This window comes from Pyxicephalus adspersus, chromosome 4 (genome assembly GCF_032062135.1).
Source record: "Pyxicephalus adspersus chromosome 4, UCB_Pads_2.0, whole genome shotgun sequence".
Taxonomy (NCBI): Eukaryota; Metazoa; Chordata; class Amphibia; order Anura; family Pyxicephalidae; genus Pyxicephalus; species Pyxicephalus adspersus.
In genome coordinates, this window is record NC_092861.1 from 40,519,512 (window position 1) to 40,541,124 (window position 21,613).

At 36.3% G+C, this 21,613-nt stretch overlaps 1 protein-coding gene across 9 annotated transcripts in view; it reads right to left on the minus strand.

Moving 5' to 3' along the window:
* Positions 1–21,613, minus strand: part of DOCK10 (dedicator of cytokinesis 10) — a 164,388-nt gene that overhangs the window by 81,905 nt on the left and 60,870 nt on the right. For all 9 annotated transcript variants that reach the window (XM_072407928.1, XM_072407931.1, XM_072407925.1 and 6 more), the window contains exons 2-4: positions 20,309–20,428; positions 4,910–4,999; positions 623–705 (exon numbers count right to left, since the gene is read on the minus strand). In XM_072407928.1, the coding sequence (XP_072264029.1) occupies positions 623–705; positions 4,910–4,999; positions 20,309–20,428 (293 nt within the window). The remainder of the gene's footprint in view (positions 1–622; positions 706–4,909; positions 5,000–20,308; positions 20,429–21,613) is intronic.

Sequence of the window (21,613 nt, forward strand, 5' to 3'; positions counted from 1 at the left end):
CAGCCCTATCCTGTTTCCTCTAATACCTCTGCTGCCTTTTCCTTTGTTCTATTTACTTGCCAGAACCCTGTGAAATTTGTGGTACTTTCAGCTTTTGGAAAGCATGTGACCACCATCTTCCCTTCCATCATACAATGTTCTGAGCTGACAATTGGCAGGGAAAGGTAATTAAAGTTCTGGTATAGATTGATATAACGCATGGCTTTTGAGTGTCACCTGGCAAACAGAGGTGTGGAAGCTGAAGTGATGACAACCTCATCATGATTTACCCCTAATAATTTGTATTTTGTTTTCCCCTAAGAATCATAAGAAATATGGATTCTCATAATTGTATCCTGTAGTCTTTCATGTATTCTGTTGAGCATATTGTGAGAGTTATGGAGAATCCACATGAGGAAACTGACAACATTCTCTATGATGCAACATTTGGAAGGAAATGTAAATTTTTGGAAAAGATATCTCACAGCTTGAGTCTGTGAGAAAAGGCTGTATGAGGTTCAACTTTCCAGCGATTATGCAAACTGATTTTTAAATGGTCTTTACCCACAACTCTGATTTCCTTAGAAGATCAATACACTCAATATATATAATAAGATAATCGTGCCATATACATCATTCTTACAGATGCAACTGTCGAATGTCTCCTGAGTACTGTTCATACTTGTAATTCACCACATGCCAGTGGGAATTATAATATCTGCAGGCCTAGAAAAAAACATATTACAATTAGAGTATATATAGCCATGACACTAAAACTTTTACAAACTTCTTTGCTTTGATTCTCCAGTGATTCTCCTGTGTGCCTTGTTTCCTCTAAATTTTGTTATATATACATATAAAAAATTGTTCTGGCAACACATAGGGATCTATTTATAAAGCTGGAACTTAGACAATTAACAAAAAATTCCCTGTACTGCCACTAAAACACATCAACCTGGAAGGTTCTCCTCCACAGAATGTTTCAGTAAATGCCAGGTTCACTACTTTATTAATATAACCCATAGAATATCTACTATTATTGTAGAAATGCTTTGGAGATAAACAGTCAAACATTACACTTTGTCAATTTTAAGTTCTCAGCTTGTACACACAATCAAACATTTGCATTGATCCCAATGGTTTATGCTAAATTACTGCATAAAATTGTCAGTAACCCAAATATAATTTCATCAGATACCATTTATTGCCTATAAAACTATATCATTACCTCATCACATGCATGGCTCCAAGACTTTTCTAGAGCTGCCCCAACTCTCTGGAATGGTCTTCCTCGTCCTATTCGGCTTGCTCCTACTTTCTGCTCATTTAAAAGTCCAAAACCACTCCAAACCCATTTTTTAAAACTTGCCTACCCATCTTCTTCTGTCTTTGAAACCCTCACAAAACTATATATTGTGAAACCAACTTCACAATAAATAAGAGAACAATTTTATTACATAAAAATACAATTGTATTGTATTAGTAACTTTTAGTCCTAAACAATTACTTCCTTTTATAATTAGCATGGGGACTTGACACTTTTTCTAATTAACCCAAGACTGGAGCAGCCTTGTTGGTAAAGAGAGATAAAATGACTATCATTCATATATATTTATAAATATATTTTCTGTACTGCATATCTCGGAAGCAATACTCAAGTAGACATTACAGAATACAGAATGAACTTACGTCCATCATTTAAAATGTTTTATTGACTGTTGCCTCAAAGTATTTCCTGATCACTTTGCCTTGGAAACATAATACTAGAGGCTGGTGCAATCTTAGAGTCTATAGTTTTCATAGCATATATTATTTAAATGGTAAGTTGTTAGTTCTATGTTACTTTAAAAAACTGAAATAGCACTAGCAGCTTTTATAAACCTGATGGAATATGCTAACCATCACCCCCCACCTCTTTTGTACGTGAGAACAGAAATCTAGTGTAAAGTAGATAATGTCTCCTATTGTTGCATTATTGTTGCATAAGTATTAAAATTACCATTAAAATCAGGATATATTAGCCCAGATGTATTAAAGGTCTTCAAGACTGGATATGATGGGGTGAACCTGGGTGATCCAGTAAATTTAAAATGGATTCGGACAAGGCTTGAAAACATTTTCCAAATAATGGGAAATGATTTTAAGAAATCTATTCCAGGTTTGCTGGAATCCCAGGTTTCCCAGGTTCTCCCATCTATTTTCTCCAGTCTTGGAGAGCTTTCATAAATCAGGCCCATGGTGTTACTTATGCTTCTTCTTCTGCTTATCATGCCTGTTTGTGGGATGATTTGTGTGATGTTTAATTAGGTGATTAAAGCAAAGTTTTGCTGATTGACCAATATAAGACTTCTGGCCTGGGACCCATTGGGCTTCTGCGTTACCTTTTCTCACTAGATGCTGGTCCTAAAGCATTTTAATGTCTAATAACAACCAAGATGGTTAAAGAACACAACTACTAGTGCTAGAGATGTAAAAAGCAGATCTTAGGCTGTGATTTTCACTCAGACTCTAAGAGCAGTTGTCCTAAAATAGCTGATTGGTGTCCATTCTTTATAGAGAGACTTTTAATGATCCGAGTTGGGAAAGGGGGCATGGTAAAGCTACGTACACACGTCAAATTTTTCTGGCCCGATAATCGGCATCGGCCAGATATCGGGGGAGAATCTGGCGTGTGTACAGCCCAGGTCGTTCATTGTCCGTGGATCCGTCCTGGCGGATCCACAGATGATGAACGATGAGTGATCCTGATGCAAGGGAAGTAGGAGAGCGCGCAGCAGGGTGCCGCTCCGTCGCTCTCCCCCTTCCCTGTCTAAAGAGCAGAACGGTGCTGTATGTACAGCACTCGTTCATGCATATTGCGGTTCTTATCATTGGAAAGGATCGTGAAAGATCCTTTCCAACGACAAGATTTGCACGTGTGTATGCGGCTTAAGTAGTTTTCTATTTTCATAGTAATATGAGAAGTCTTCCTTTGCTGCATCCACATATATAGAATACATTTTTAACAGACCATTTTACTCTTTCTATGTCAGAAACATTAATCTAATCATAGCATTGCTGACAGTTTCAGCACTGAGAAAAAAATCATATTAATGCAATTCCAAGTAACAGCATGGATATTGTTATGGCCAAACAGCATTAGATAATGGTTCTAAAGCATCTTTCCACAAGAACAGGTGAAGCAGATCTTTGTCTGCCTTAGCAATGCAGCCTAATTTAATACCATTGATTTTGTGATCTGGTGGTAAATGAAATTGAGGACATTTTAGGCAGATTGCTTCTATCCACTATATCTGTGTGCCCATATTCACATTGTTGATGTAAACACATTTATATGGCTTACCCACAATAACAAGCCGCAGCACATTTCCCTCAGCCTAGCCATACCACATTTAGCTCTGTCCCATTTACTGAATATTCAGTAAAGTAGTGAGATCTTTGAAGGACATGATGATGTCCAAAATAACATAATAGAAGTAGAAGTCATAGAAGTACAATCTGAATTTACTTTCAGTAACCAGATTACTAAAAAAGGATAGAAATGGCTGTATCACTACACAGTCACATTTTTATATTCACATTATACATAAAGAAAATGTAATGATTTGTATTGAATCCATAACTGGAAAAAGGGTGGCTTTTATATCAGTTTGGAGGTCAAATTCATGTCAAACCTGATGCAGTTGTATATACATAGGGAAGCTATAGGAAAACTTCTCCACACATTGTTTAGCTTATACTTCTGTATAAACTAGCTGTGATCTTAGTGATTGTTACAGGCAACAAGGAGGACTCGCCTGAACATCTCCTGATAAAATTTGCCTAACACTCAGCATTACTATCAGGAAGGAGAATACATCATAATTAACCTGTGAAGTAGCCAGGGACCTAGAATGTGATATGGCCTGTAACTACAGCAAAACCAAGACATTGTACAGTATTTTAATAAAACGATTCTCAACTGCGATACACTAAATGTTTTTTTTTTTGGCTATGTTTATTTACTAGCATTGCTGCTGTAGCCTGTCTGTCTACCATAGCTATAATTACATTTCTTGAGTTAGAACAGTATTAAATCCCAACTTCAGTCAAATTTTTCATAAACAAAGAAGATATGGAGTTCTACTATACTCCCCAGACTCTGGTTCTGATTTAATAAAGCTCTTCAAGATTGGACAGGATACACTTCATAAGTGAAGCTGGGTGACTCAGCTAACCTGGAAGGGATCTGGTCCAGGATTGAAAACATTTGATAACAAATAGAAAATGAATTTAAAGAAATCCATTCCAGGTTTGTCGGATCCCCCAGGTTCACCAATGAAAATGTATCCTCTCCAGTCTTGAAGAGCTTTAATAAATCAGGCCCACTCATGAGTACACTAAAAACATTTTCCCTGTATTTAACTACTAATGACTTTTATTACTGTACTTCTCCACAGGTAAAAATGGGAATTTTAATCTGGGTAGCAATAGATTACAAGGTAATACAGGGCTCAGCTCACATTGGCTGACATTCAGGATATCTATGGATCAGGTAAGACTACTTGTAGGCACTTTTTAATTTAAATGAAAGAACGAAAAATGAAAAAAATGCATATTACTCTGATATACTTTATATTGGCAAGACCACAATTTTGAACTAAAAATGTATACTTCTTTCCAATTTAAATAAAATAATTTTAATGGAAATGAATGCTTAATAGGAAGAAACTAGTTTCTTGTTTGAGGCCAGCAGCCTAACAAACAAACTGTATAAATGAGTTCCACCAACCTACCGCTACCTGATGCTAATATAGGATCATAGATGCTTTTATCCCAATAGACAAAACAACGCCACAGATTTTCTATCACACTGTCTTTTACTCACACATATGGGCACTAATGTACAGACCCAATGAAGATTCATTTCACCTGAACCTACAGTATTTACCTCCTTGACCAATAAGTGCTTCGCCTTTTGTTCAGCATCTTCAGGTACTGTAGAATATACTGTTTGGGTCCCTAGTGGGATTGTCTCAACCTAAAAAGAGAAAGTACACTTTAGGTTACACAATAATTATATATATCTATACACACTGATCAGCAAAAAAATTAATATCACTGACATGTGAAGTGTGCACTTACCTTTAGCTACAACTTAAGGAAAAGGCTGGTTGTTAGTTTATTAGTTCTTATTAATGATTATTATTAATGTAAACCTGATTAATTACTGCTGTTGAATTACTGCAGGCAGTCCATTCTGTCAGCAAGTCTGTGCTACTAAAACAAATGAAATCAGTAGTATTTTACAATCATACTAAGTATATGATAACTGTAGTGCCTGGCAGTAAAAACTACTTAAATGTATATTAGGTAACTTATAAAACATAAAGCTTTATGTGCGAATCTGACTATGTCTTCAACATAACCTAGCCGGACCACATCTGAAATATGACTGTGTTGATGCAAAATGCGATTTCTGCAGGTGCATTTTATTATAGGAATCCCCAAGGTTTTTACTTTCTTACGTGTCAACTCTTCTCATAATCGTTCACATATGACTAAACAGTTTAGGTCAAGAAAACACACAGATTTGCAAGTGAAATGTAATCTGTAACACATTGCAACCTCAATATACTAAGAATAAATTTAGCAAAACAGTTTTTTTTATATGATATGTCAAATAAACATTAAAAATACTATTGGCATCAAATATAAATATATATATATATATATATATATATATATATATATATATATATATATATATATATATATATACTGTGTCACTATTTAACTCCATTATTCAACCATAGCTAATCCCGTTCATCTTTAGTTAACTCTCTTTATCCCTAGTTCACTTCTTCCTTAGCTTTTTTTTGCTGATTTTTATTGTTTCTATTTGTTATTTTACATTTGTAAATAGGTTATGCCTAACATAAAAAGCCTTTACTTAATTTGCAAATATCTTTAAATTTCTTTGTATTTCTTTGTACCAGAAGGGTATTGTTAGTTTCATAAGAAAAGATAAAAGGGGCTAATCAATAAAATATATACTTTTGTTTTCTGTAACCTTTTTTAATAAAAAGAAAACTAATCAAAGCAGAAAAATGGTTTTGTATACAAATTTAAATCACAATAAAAATGTGGTATTTGTACCTGAATTTGGCTTATTATCAGCCTTGGGCACTCTACTGTACAGCAGAACAGCAGAAATAGAAATCCGGTGGCAGGTAAAACAGCTCATTTAGCATTTTGTTTATTTATGTAGTTTTGACTTTAATGCATGACTGTAATTAGCTAAGACCAGCACTGTGCCAACCACCCCAGGGCACATGAAATGTACAATTTAATGAGTAACCTACAATATACTTCAGTAATAAACACTAAACAAAGAATAGATATTAATTAAACATCCCTCTTAAATGTTAAGGACTTTTAGTGGGTATTTATAGTTGTGTGTTCTGTGCTTTGTATGGATAAGGAAAAATGAAGTAACATTTTGCAAAGTGCTTTAGACTTCAACTACAAAGCAACACTCATGCATCACTGATCTAACTACAGTAAACATAAAAGGTCCCAATGGTAAAGCCAGTTTTTCCCTCAGTTTGCTGACTGTACCTTCTAATATTGGTATACTTAGGTCAAAATGTTCTGGCTCCAAGGATCCCAATGTAAATTACACGAATTGATTTTTATGTATTAATGGAACAAGAACAAATACTTAAAAATAATGAATTTAAACCCATTAAACTATCAGTGCGGTCTTGATTATATTCAGCAGGAGCCTTGTCTTTCTCAGATCCTAAACATCATTCTTAATTTCCTCGGAATATTAGCTTTGTCTATTACATATTACGTACAGTGGGGGTCTCAGATACTTGAATTCTCCCCTTAACTAATCAGTCTTCAACCTGTAGCCTACTAGTCCAGTGGCAGATCAAGACAGTAGTGGGTTCCTTTAAAAATTTTAGAAAAAAGCAACATTTTCCTCAATTTTTAGTTGTTTTTTTCAGGGAGCTTATTGTACCTTTTAAAAAAACCTTTATGCCCTTGATAATCAGGTAAAGCTTCAGGTGCAAACTCCTAAACTTACCCTCCTGGAACAAAAATATAGGAGAGTCAGGAGGAAAAGGGAAATTGCTATTGTAACTTGTGGGCCCTCGTCCCCCATGTCTCCCGTCCTCCTTGTAGTCATAGCTATTCGCCTACATACAGGTTAACACACATGCATTAAAATAGTAAGCACATACTAACACACATAATGCACATAAAGCCCACACCCACCTGGGCTCTCTCTGGAACTCTTAATCACAGAAGTGCTATCTTTTGGGATGAACGTTGTGCTGCTGTGTAGCCCTCAGATCCCTCTCTTCCAGGCTCCCCACCCTGTGTGTCAAATTGCTGGGCCATATTGGGTGAATGTGGTCCAAAGTCATTCAGCTATAGACACAATCTTCTTCACTCCCCACTGCCACACTGGCCGTTAATTCAGAAAGGTAATCAGAGCTGGTAGGTGCACAGCCAGCATTAAACCACTTGAAAGGGGCAGTAGATGTTACATGTCCCCCCTTACTGACTCTAAAATTTCAGGTTGAGGTCATACCTCAGTTCATTACACATCACCAGTTATGTGTATGCTGTCATGTGTAATGGGAATGCAGCCACCTTAGCATTGAGCCGTCCCTTCATTGACACCTAGCACACACAACAAAACCATGTTCAAGCTGCTGTATCAGTAAAAGCTTCTTGTATGTGTACTAAGCAATTAATTTACATTCTGCAAACTCAGCTTTGGGAGTTTGGGCATTCAGCAATCACTATCTAAGTAATTATTTTCCCAAACTAACTTTTCAAATATGCCAAGTATGTATAAGCAGATGTATCAGCTATCTGTATATATAAGCAGGTGTATCAGCTCTTTGTATCACTCATTAGCTACAGTATTTTATTCATCTGAAAGTTATAAATGAAATAGAAATCCTCCATTGGGTTTATTGCTGTATGTGTCCCCTTTGTGGGAACGTCATTTAAAGTGCCACTAAAGTCAAAAGACATGAAAGCCAGAAATAGTGAAAACCACCAGAATCTTCTACACAGTTTGATTATATAAACAAACATTTTTCTTTCAAACTTAAAAAATTAAATAAACAGAACATTCTCTATCCTACTGTTTATTGCTTCTCTGTAAAGTCCTGTACAGACTTTATATAGACATCAGATGATTGTCAATGGAAATTAATGAGAGCTGTATACACTGTTCTGTTCTGTGGAGGGGATGGAGGGAAGAGTAGTTAGCTGCACCCCGCAGTGCCCGCCTTCATAGAGTGCACAGCAGTTGCTCTAAATTGGTCGTTCATCAATCCCCAATGGCAGAATAAAAAACAACACTGGGGGCCACTATGCATGTCATATTTTCACCTGAGATGAGGATGACCATTTGCCCTTGGCCACAATTATCTGGTGTGTAGCTTAAGATTTCTTTTTACCTATTTCCACTATGACTATGGGACAGCAAGTAAAGGAAATCTCTCCAGATCCCTCTTCATCAAGGTAAGGAACAGCAATAAAAATTCTAAAGGAGCTTCTGACCGTTTGCCACTTTCTATAAGCAAACAAAAATACGCACATTAATGCATCTGTAGTAATTAATACACCAATATTATGTTTTTTTAATTGCAAGCAGTGCACTCACCACCATTAGTAGCTGAATTTGACTTGGTATCAGCCATCCCTTTATAGCAAAGCTAAGTGTGAGAGGAGGAAGCAGTACAAAGAGCCAATGGGTCCATGTTTTAGGCAGTGTGCTGAGAGAAGAGATAAGCTCACTTTGCCAGCCACTCAGCCCTGGCACTTCCGAGAGGGTTCTGAAAGAACCAGCATTTGCAGATTTGACAGTTGGCAGCAATGAGCGACATTGAACCACTTACTGCTGCCCCTATTCATTCTCTACAGAGAGGCATGACCGGGTGCGAGGGCAGCCCTAATAGGTGATGAAAGAGTTAACTAGTGGTGAGGAGAGCCAGGGGTAGGGTTTAGGTAAAGTAAGAGGAGAGGAGAATAGAGGGAATAAATAGCATGAGAATCGGAAGTTAAAGACAGTTTTGCGGGTAGAAAATATTCCCACCCTCCCTCCCTGTGTATTAGGCAGTGTTGTATGGGGTTTAGTAAGGTAAGAGTCCTGGTGGTAAGTTTGGATGGGGCAACCCAAGGGTAGGGTGCCCCCTTTTGGGCCCCTGAGGCGGTGCTGGGCGGCTAGGGGCCAGTGTGATATATTGGAAATAAATGTGGTTGATACGGACTTTACCTTTCCTAGACCTGCAAAGTGGTTGGTTAAATTTAGTGCAGGTTGATGAACATAGTGCAATTGGACAGTTGTTCAATGGCAATTTTATTGGTTAAATTGTTGGAGGAATGTTAATGAATATGTTAATGTGTTAATATGTTATGTTTTGTTTCAAATGGTTAATTTATGCTAAGTTATTTTAATTTATGTTATTGTATGTTAATATATTATGTATGTTGAATGGTTTACAATAAAAAGTTTTTGTTGTGATTAAGAAAGTTATTTATTTTGTTAACCACCTGAGGTCTAGATTTCTGTACCAAAAGCGTTACAGGTTTTCATGAAAATTTTTTTTTAAATTGTAGACCTGTAACTTACAGAAATATGTCCGAATAGGGGTCTAGTAGATATAATGAATATAAAAAAATGTTTAAAACACACAATCATGTAAAAAAAAAATTACTTTTAATAAAATTAAAGGAAAAACACAAAATTCAGCTTAAACAAGAATACATAAATAAATGAAAAATACTGAAAATGCGATAATTCGGTATAATGTATAGTAATATATTTTTCTAAAACACCTCCCTAGTGTCCGTCACATACCTATAGACAAAACCACATAAACATATTTTTTATTATTTTGTATTGGATTGGATACAGGACTTTCTATTCAATCCAATACAAAATGAGAACAAAATTCAATCTCTCATTATGTATTGGATTGAATACAAATTCCTGTATCCAATCCAATACAAAATACATACTTTGTATTTATTTTTAATTGAAACTCATTCATTCATTTTGTATTGGATTGAATACAAACTCCTGTATTCAATCCAATACAAAATGAATGAATGAGTTTCAATTTGAATTTCCCGCACACGCGCCGACGTCATCACGCACGCACGCACAAAAAGCCGGCCGGCTGTTTTTTTCTCCGCCGGCCGGCTTCTTGTTTCAGAGATCATCCTGCGCTGGAACGAGAACGACGCTGGATGATCAGCGGGACCAGGTAAGAAGCCGGCCGGCATCTTGTGGTCCGCTGGCCGGCATCTTACCGGTCCCGCTGGTATAGGAGACGGCACCCGACGCTGGAGAGGGAGATCGACGCTGGAACACGGACCCGACGCTGGAACACGGACCCGACGCTGGATGAGCACAGCAGGACCAGGTAAGTGGGATTTTATTATAGACGAAAAAGTACGGGGTTATCGAAAGTAGCAAATATTTTTTAGACGAAAAAGTACGGGGTTAGCGGTTGGGAGGTTAATAAATGGCTGCTTGCCAGCCATTTTAATGTCCAGTTATGTGTTCGAGTGTTTATAAGAGATGTGGGTTGGCTGGTAGGCAGGGGGTGGTACCGGTGGGGCTGAAGGTCTGAGCTACCCTGGTCATGGGCTGATGGGTAGATGCCACATGTAGAATGCTACCCGAGGCAGCACTAGTGGGAGGAAGCAGGAACCGCACTGCAACCTCACTGCCACTCTGAACATAACCTGATAGTCATGTTAAAAGCTGTTTTCAAAAATTAAACAACAACTAAACACAAATATACAAAAACAGTTACCTGATACATGCTATTGTGTTACATGTATCACAGAAATTGTACTGTAAATGTGTAATGGGACTACAGTTTCTTTGTATTTGATAAAATAAAACTCCCCAGTAATCGTCAAGATACAAAATGCCCCAAAAAATCATTAGCAAGTTTGTGCATGCAGTAGACATCTTCATCTTCTTGCACTCAGACCACAAACTATAGCTAGGACTTCCTATGCTTTTTCTGCCTTGATGTCACTTCTCCGGAAACAGTGACATTAAGTCGTAGTCTGAATATATCACAGGAAAAGAAAAGGAGATGTGTCTGGTTTTAGTAGAAAAATGACTGCAGATGTCAGGGACATTAAGGTGTGGACATTACGAGAGTAGTGACTCATTTAGACGTCCTTCAAATGGGTCACACAGTATATATATTACACATTAATCTTACATTTAATGACCATTTAATGAACTCCCAAACTAACAACAGTATGTTATAATACATATATACAGTTCTTGTTCCATGATTCTTCTACTAAGGTCCTATGCAGAAAACCTTTAACTTTTATGCAAATCTTACTAAGTTATTTATTTCTTATACATATCTAATTTCAATGCAACAAAGTAGAAACCACAGACTGCACAACAAAAGCTAAAACAGGAATTCTCACTGAAGTTTCAGTAAATTATATATGCTGAAAACGAGAAGTAGCTGCCAGCATTACTGAAGTACCAGAAAACACAATTAATTATTTCTTCAAATATGTATGAGTCCAACTAGCTCCAAAATTTTACTTTAAGGCAAATTCTCAAAGCATAATTGTTTTAGTGTAAATTATAGGTTTGCTTTTGCACAAAATTACCTTTTCAAATTTAAATATCCATCATGTATTTATGCATGGTTGTAGCTGTGCAGAAAGCGGACCTCTCATGACTTATTGAGGTCTTACAATTTCTCACCACTTACATCCTGTGACTACAAGTCCAGCCTCAACTTTGATGCAGGGATGTAGTCTGTGATTCTTTCTGATTTTCATGTCACATAGTAACACATGACCCTCCTGCTGACTGAATTTAGGGATGAGAGGAAATAAGATATAGTGCGGTGTGCAGGCACATAAGATCCATTAAACAGATACTCTGTCCACCACTTTGCTTCCATACACAGTTTTTATTTACTTATCAACTTGATTGGTATAAGAATATTCATATTTGTGTTACAATGGGCTTTTAACCGTTAAGGTTATGCATGGACTAGTTCATTTCTAATACGTATTTGGCACTGATGCTTATGGGTACTCTAACCCTAAAATCCATATCTGAGGCTGAACTTTAGAAAAAAAAGGACTTTGCATGTAGAGCAGGGTCTGCTAAACCGTGCTGTAAATGCAGTATTTCAGGTTCTCTAAAGGTGTATAGGTGCATTCAAATTACATTAGAATGTAATTTTATTTATAGAACAATATAATCATCTATAAAATGAACTCTTTTTAAAGAAGCCAACAATACCAAATACATTGTGTTTACCTACTGGTGCTTTAGATCATATACCTGCTATGTCATTGGTGTGTTCCAAGTCATGAATGGCAGCACTGGTATATACTGACAATATATTTTTGCCATCAAGTGTTATACGTTGATCTAATTCTGCTTTGATATTCTCTCTGTACATTAGATAGTGTGTAGTTTTTCCTTTCCTGAGGCCAAATGTCACTGACATAAACATTGTATCTGATTGTGTTGGATTAACTGGAATTACCACAGCACAATTTCTTGATTTTGTTTATCAGACATTCTTCCAAGTATTCTACCTAAATTACAATTTGACATACTGTTTGTACTGTATTCTTACTTTCTCATACAAGAACAAAGATTACAGAAAAACACACCAGGGGGGGCACACACATATTGCATGTCAGATTTTCTTTGTGTTTGAAGAGCTGAATTACATACAGACCCAAAATCAGAATGTGTTTTCACTTAAATTACAATGCATTCCCCAGGTTGTCTGATTTATAGAAAAAAATCAAATAATAAATAAATACACTGAGAAAAAACACGTTGATCAAACAACAACCAAATTTTCAAGTCTACCTAATCATGCAGGCTGTAGGATAATTTCTTGCAATTCTCCCTCAAGCCAGTCGTGATTTCCTTCGTTTTCCCATGAGCCATGTTTAATAATTATTCTTGTTATGCTACTGAAAGCACTTCTTATATACATGAGTTACTGTGTGGTTAGGGTGTCAGGACATACTTATTATTACTATTATTAAACAGGATTTGTATAGCGCCAACATATTACGCAGCGCTGTACATTAAATAGGGGTTGCTGTCTGTAAAGGAAGAGAGGACCCTGTCCCAAAGAGCTTACAATCTGGTAGATACCTATTATTTTTGTACAGCCAGAGAATTCCATGTGTCCTATTTGTATCAGTAATAAGTAAACAGTATTTACCAGTACTCAGAAAACTTGCAACCTATTTAATGTACTGAGTAATATGCTGAGTAATATGTTGGCGCTATATAAACCCTATTTAATAATAATTTACAGTTTAAACACAGCAGTAGAGCATATGCAAACTGAATCATTGAAAAAAAATATGACTGCTAGGCTGCACTTCAAAGTTTTTACATTAAAACTCAAACTGAAATACCGGCAATCAGCTACATATCTAGTTGAAATACCTGGTAACTGAAATAACTGTTTTATCTACCAGATGTTAATATTGTGTTCAGCCTGTCTTATGATTCAGATAACTTTGCCAGTCAAGTCACTGGCCTCACTTTTATCCAGTTATGCAATACAGTTTGTTTTCCAGCTTGCAAATGGGACAATGAATGTGAAGTAGTGCACTGAAGAAATGATCATACTATTCTTTCCTAGTGTAAGCATGTTCAAAGTGTTGACTGACAACACTGGGCAGAAACCATGGAACTCTAGCTTAGAGTGCTATTGACCTTCTTCTGGTTTGAATACTGTTTTCCAGGGGACTAATACATATGCTAACTGTAAACATTAAAAATCTGGCAGCAATATGCTCCAGCATTGAATTTTGATTCCTCAGCTCTGCCAACATCCACAAGAAAGCCCAGTGATGACCCCCCAAGCCTGTTAAAAGCCAGCTACAACATTTGCTTCATACATTTTCCTTCTAATGTTTTAAGGTTTTTGTTTAGTGTTGATAACTTGTAGTGTCTCGAGTAGCTTTCTGACTATTTAATACACTTCAAATTGCTTCAAATACTCTAATACCTGTAATCTGGAGCCTTGTGCCTCATGTTATCTGGTCTCTCATGTTCTCAATGCTGTATGCACATACTTTAAACAAGTGGAAGCCCCAGCAATTGTAAAACAGAACTAATATACAAACTTTGGCCTGCAGTTAAGCAATCTTGCTAGTGATTCACCTTTCACTTCCTTATATTATTCCTAAGGCCCGCCAAAATCAAAAGAGAAGCATTTGTAAGAGAAGTTAACCAAGGAGAAAACAAATCACATGGGAAGTGCTTTTAAAGTTTGTTGCCAAGTGATGTTTTTTGCGAGTGGGTTTATTGTAGTAGGCATTGTATAGGCAAGTAGTAAGCATATATAATGAATAATGTATAGGCTATTCTCAGGGGATGTTTAAGTTTGAAAAGCTAATTATTATAGGCCAACTTCCACAAATACCACTTTTTTATGTAGAGTAGATGTATCTGCATGTTCATGTGGCGATAGGGAACACACACAAAAGTCACAATAATCCTAATTTTCCAATTAGTAGGTTGTGGTTCAATCCTTATCAAAATAGTGACATCAACTTAGCCATGCAGAGGTATGTACATCTTTTAAATAGGAAAATACAAAAATATTTGGCACATATGTTCACATATATGTATTTCATCTGTGTATCTAGATGGCTACATGAAGTTTAGTTTTAAGAATGTCGAAAATCATCTACCTTTTAAGGTTTTTGGCAAAGGCTCCACAAAAATAAAGTGTTGGCCACTTCTATGAAGGTATAGGAAGGTAATTAACCTCTATATGATGGTGGGCAATCATTTTCTTTTAACTTATCATATGATTATCTAGTCAAGGGGTTCCAATAGAACCAGATATGTTCAAGAATCTTTCTGTTTGAGACTTATAGGACCATTGAATTGAATTGCTCAGTAGATCCTTGTCAGAGCCATCCTTTGGTTTACAATCCTGCTACTCACCACCCATTTACCTATGATAAGTTATGGAAGTTGCATTGAGTATGATAATGGGAATCATCATTTCTTTCTGTTTTTAAGGGAAACTGGTATCAAGTGAATTAGTGGTTGTTTAGAATGTGCAGTCCATGTTTAATACATTTTGGTATTACTTTAAAATCCACAGCTGAGATTTGGTATGTATGCGGTTTAGTGCATATAGTCTTGTTGCTTAAACAAATGTAATATTTTGCCACACCCTGAACCTTTATGTTGGAGAGCTGCTTAGTGTAACACCCTGTTTGGGTAAGAGTTATGTACCAAGAATTTTCTGATTATCTCTCTGTCTGTATATTTTTCTTTTGCAAAAATCCAATAGGATCTTTCCACAATGTCACATTAGAATCATTTTACTCATCTGCAATTGTATGCTATCATAGATTTCTGATTACTCAAATACATTGCTATGATTGTGTGCTTTTTAACTCAGCTGTAAGGAATACATCCCACATGCTTCTTGTAACCGGCAATTGGGTAATAGACTAAAGCTGGTCATACACTATTCAGTGGGTATACTACCAAGTAAACCATTACATTTTTCTGTTGTTAATTGTTTATCTGGATTACCACCATGCATCATTGACCAGAACATCCAACATTCTATGGTATACCAGGAATTCTCCCTAACAATCACCAGCCAGTCACCAGTCCCTGCTGTTTATTATAACAACTGGCAGAATTGCATTGTTGTTATAGTAAATGGTGGGAAGCGATCTAATTTGTTGTAAGCGGTTACGGAGCACTACTGTCTGAATTATTATAAAACTTAAGTTTGGCGGTGGGCAGTCTATGTATAAACAAGAAACATGGTAAGAAAATAGGAAAGCAAAATGGCAGAGAAACTATCTTCTCTTTTAACCGTGGCAGTTCCAGGATGACCATGAATTAGATGGATTAGGTAAATGATCTTAGCCACCAGATCAATGATATCTAGAATCAGGAAAAAAGGAATGTGGTGAAACGTTTAGACCGAACCTCAACTCTACAGCAAAAATATGTTTGGCTATTTTATCTTTTTAAATATTATTATTAGCTTGATTTATTTTTTTGATGGAATTCTGCTTTGTTAGAGTAGTTCTGATGGGTTAACGGAAGCATAGCAAAAACATTTAGATTACCCTTGAGCCATCTAATATCTTCATACCAGGATGCTGCAATTTCTATTCTAAAGGCTCCCAATCTCCCAAACTAGGGTAGGCTGTTCATAAAAGAAAGGTTCCCATTAAGAAAACTATGCTCAAATTGCATCCAAAACTTCAGCCCACAAATATCCCTTCAGAAATTCCTATATCCGAGATGTTATCCTGGGATTGCCTGAGTAGAACTATGTAGTAGAACCCTCTACAGATAAAAACACTGGAAACAGGAGAGACCTTTGCTTTCATCAAAAATGTAACCTCTCTTACTGCCTCTTATAGGGTATCTACAAAATATATTAACCAATTAACTTAAAAATAAAAAAATACATAGTGTGTGGCAAAATGAAAAGCACTTTGGGCAATGCGGTTCAGGTAAAAGGAATAAAAGTAATGCAGGCTGTTCACTTTCTATGGTGATGCACCACAATAAAAATGAAAATGGAATTACAAGGGAATTATTCCATTCAGCCTATATTTCTTTAGTAAATCAATCCCAATGTGTTTGCCAAAGTGCAAACTGTTTTAGGAAATCAGAGGAATTTGTGAAACTGGCAGGTTAATGTTTAAATGATTTTGGTATTTCTTTAAAATCCACAATTGAAACATAGAATTTATTTAAATGTGGTTTAGTGCAGAGACATGTGTTGCTTAGACAAATGCGGTATTTTACCACACCCTGAACTTTTATGTTCAAGAGCTACTTAAGTGTGCAACACCCTCTTAAAAGTTATAGACACCCTCTGAAAGTTATAGACACAACAGTGTGTTTGTGTATCTTGTGAACTGTATTTTCTTCTATTGCAGAAATAAAAAAGTCCTCCTGCCACCCCAGCTGTATTAAGCTTTTTTTAGTTTTATTTATCATGGATATCAAAATAGCTCATTACATTGCTATTTCCATGTGAGTCCTACGTCAGCATTGTAAGTATCACATCCCACATCCTTGCTGGGTGCATGAGCAGCAGATATCTTATTGATATCGGTCATTTATCTGTATTACTGTCTTACAACATTGATCAGAACATAAGACATTCCATATAATTTCAGCCAGTAGTGTTTTCTAACCAGTCATTGAGAATGACTGGTTAGTTTACTATACTAATCACCATTGCCGAGTATGGTAAAAATCTAGGAGCCCTACCATTGGCTAGTGGCTGTTAAAAGGGGATTTTAGCTAAAGTGATATAGTTTGGGGGTGAGAAAATAAACTGAATAAAGAATGGGCATTCTGAAATATTATTTGAATAATATATATATTGGTGAGTTATTGATCGATAATGTCCTAGTTTTTCATACAAACATTTTAATCAAATTTACCAACTTGATTTTAATTATTAATATTGACTAGTGACTAGTTGACTAGTGTATGGCCACCTTTAAAAATTTTAAAAACCCAACACATTTAAAAAAAAAAGAGTGTGCTTTACAAATGTGCTTAGTGTGCTGCCCAAACCAGAACAGACCTGTCATGTGAACTGGTAAAGTCATTTGACGGATCTCTCCTTGAACCATAGGATTTCAACAGTGTTCAGGTGTTCAAAAGAGAGCAGTCCTGGGGACACCATAGGCTCCATGCTGCTGCCTTTATTTTATGAACAGGCTGTAAAATGCAGGCAATTGGATGGATAATAGGATATAGCAAATTATAATACCCACTCCCCATTATAAACCAGCCTAGGTTATTCCACAGGCCTAAGCATGCTATTGTCAATCATATATATGTGTGATATAAAATGTTACCATTACATTATTTAGTGTGCTTACAAAGCAATCTAAATAAAGACACCAGAACATCCATGAAAAATCACTACACACAGAATTCAAGGTGTTTTTAAGTACTGTAAATGTGTACTAGAGATCCAGAGGTCCCCAACCCCCAGTCCAGAGCCCACTGGTGGGCTGCGGCCGTCAGTCAGGTGGGCGGTGGCTCTGGCCAGTGCACCCACCAGCAGGGTCAGAGCCCAGGACTACATCTCAAGGGACGCGGGACGCAGACTACGTCTCTGGACACAACCCGCCCACTCTCCCATCGCAGTCTCAGACCTGTTCTTGCATCATGACGTCACTCTAAGGTGAAGTTTCTTTCCCTTTGAGTGACACACGGCTCCCTGTGCATACACGGTCCAGAGTTCGTGCATTTAATGGTCCATGACATGCAAAAATTTAGGGGACCACTGTACTAGAGCATTAGTACATGTGTAGATGTCTTCTTAAATACAACTGGAGGAGGTGTGAAGATTGTTTAAGGATTGTAACAAATCAAGAAAAAAACATGTAATATAGGATCTGGGCAAACATTTTCAGTAAATCTAATATAACTGTATTTCCCAATGTGATGATATAAAAGTATGTGTAAACAACTGTTACTAATGCCAGAAATTTAGTGTGCTATGTCTGAGCTTTGCCTCCAATGAAATCTCAAGCAGTGCTGTCATACCAATTCTTCCATTCTGGACTACAGGCCCTTTCCACATGGTCTCATCTCCATAACAAACAGGGGGTTTGTAGTCCATTGGAAGGAAACTTAGTGGGGCAGACAACTCCAATGCAGCTTGTGATTTCAGCACAGCACTCTGCCAAACAAGAGGCTATGAGCCTAATCGATATCTGGCAGATCAACAATTTATTTGTTTTATTTTTAATATTTTCTTTTACTCAGGCCAAGAAATCACATTACTTTAAGTTCAAGATAGGATAACCAATGAAACAGTTAAATATAGAGATCTCTTGGTGGATTTTTGGCTTTAAAACTAAGGACCTGGGCAAAAGTCTTTCAGGCTATGTCTAGCCTGCACCTACAAATTGTATACAGCGGCTGTACTATGCATTATATGGTATCTTGGCAAAGCATGCTCAGTTCAACTCAGAGAACAAACGTGGTGAAGCACTTAGCAGTTAATTTAGGATAATAGCTATGGCACTTTCACCACTATGCATATGTTCCATTATGGAAAAGAGGAATTTACATCCAATGGCACTAGCCAACACTTTTACCCTAAAAACTCTTTTTAGCACATAATCACCACCTTTTCTTTCTATATACATCCAAGAAAACACTGCAAAATAATTAAGAAATTACATATTCTATTTATGTGGCCTTAGCTATCTTCTAGCAGTGACACTGCTGACTATCATCTCCTTGAAAGGAAGTAGCTATAAGTATTTGTAACAACTGAAGTTATTATATTGTGGTGATTATAGAAAAACAAACAAATCGTACCACTGCTAATGGCCCACTGCTTTTTAAGCGTTTGCTTGACAAATATGTCTGCTTGTGCATGGTGCCTGTACAAAGTCATTTATTTGTTTAAAAATGATTCACATTTCTATAAAAGGTAATCTAGGATGAATGCATACCACTGTGATGAACAAAACATGATTATTTAAAATGACACTCAGATAGTTTAAAACTGAAAGGAGAGTGGTTGCTAAAATCTACAGGAATACTTTAATACACTTTTCGTATAGGCTTCTTTAAATGTGTACTGGTGTATTAGGAAAAGCTTCCAAGTTCACAGTGGCATGTCTCCTTTAACTTTAGAAAGGCAAATGCAATCATTTGCACTAGTAGGTTGTTGGAACTGTGGAAAAAAAGAAATATATATATATACATAATCATAAAAATGTTTACTGATGTCCATGTAATAATGCCCCTTTTTGCACCCTTCTGCTTTAGAATGACTCTGCAGTTGTACAAAGTCAGATAAAAGATAATTTTTTTGGGGGGAGTGATAATTACCCTAACTGCATGTTTTTTGGGGATGTGGACGGAAACCAGAGTACCTGGAGGAAACCCAAGCAAACATGGGGAGAACCTGCAAACTCCATGCAGATACAATTCTTGCCAAGATTTAAACTTGGGACCTAGTGCTGAAAAGGTCAGAGTCGCCCGCATATTTTTGGATTTGTACACAGTTGTACAAATCCAAAAATTGCATGTACTAGGCCCTACACATTGATCCAATATTTGAACCCGATAGAGATTATTTGGGCTAAGTGACAACAATGACTCCAGAAATGACACTCAAAAGTTTGCAAAGTTAAAAATTTGCACAAACATTTCCAATTATATTGCCAAACACAAAACCTGCACAGTCAACTTACCACTGAAAATATGAATCACACAAAAAATAGGCACACTTACTGAAAAGTCATCCTCAGGAAATAACACCAGGTCTTTCAGTGGATCATTGGAATAGGTATTTTCCAGTTCTGTAATAGCATTTTCATAATCCAAAGGCTCTAACAGTTTTGGCTTTTCATGCTGTTAAAAAAAGAAAAATATGCAACATTAAAATAAAATGTAAATTTTTTAATCAACATTAAATAACATCAACATCAATATATAGTATCCTATTTAAATATGTGTTCTAACTTTCATTCTGTATTTATGAGGAATGAGGTCATAGGTGACATATAGAGATTTTGTTGAGCCTTACAGCTCACCTGTTTATGGGCAAACAAGATCTGGTACAAGTTCCATACAACAAACTATTGTTCTATGAAGTAAAACAAAGTGACAATATTCCAAAATTAAAGTGAAACTTAGGTCAAATATTTTTTGAACTATTAGTAAAGGTTAGAAAAGTTTAATTGTTGCTTGTGTCCTTGGCTGGGTTCTTCTGACTTAATTGAATACGAAAAAACAGGAGACAGAAAAATAAAAGCTATTTTGAACACCTGCACCTGACTCATCCACTGTCTCCCATCCAATTCACATGCTCCCCCCATCTGCCAGTGCAAACAATAAACTTAAGTAGAATACATTATTCAGCAATTTTTAAGTCTTCTTCAGTAAAGGATTTTTTTCCCTCATACCCTTCTTGTTGGTAAAATAATTTCTCTTGACAAACCTGTAGTCTCTACAACACCTTCAACTCCACTAACTTTTTAAATGTCCTCTCCACACCTACTTACAGCTACAATATTTATTTACACCTAATTGCAAAACCCACTGATTCAAAAGCTAACATTTATACTTCTCTCCCAAAAGCCTATTAGTAATTAATTATCTATACTAACGTGTAACCACTGCCTGCCCCTTACCTAATGTGCCCAATGTTTTCCAATCTTCCCTTTCTGTATCATGTCTATGTTAATGGTTTGTCTGATGTCTATATTTACACCCTTATGCTATTCAATAGTATACAATGCATTGGAATATTTTGGCACAATATATTTAATAAAATAACAGTAATGATTTTTGCAATAATTAGAAGGCGCCAGTAATAAGCTAAAAAAGATGACCTTCAGAAGCTCTTCAAACATGTCTATACTTTTAGATGTTTATCTGTAAAAGTTCAGTGAAAGGATTGATTTATATTAGAGAAAGGTTACCAGAGAATGATGCAAATATCCTTCAATTCACAAAACAGACTTAAAGAGTTAGCCTTAGCCCCTTCTTTTTAATTGTTCTAAAAAGCCTAACCCTTGAAAAATGACCTTGGTT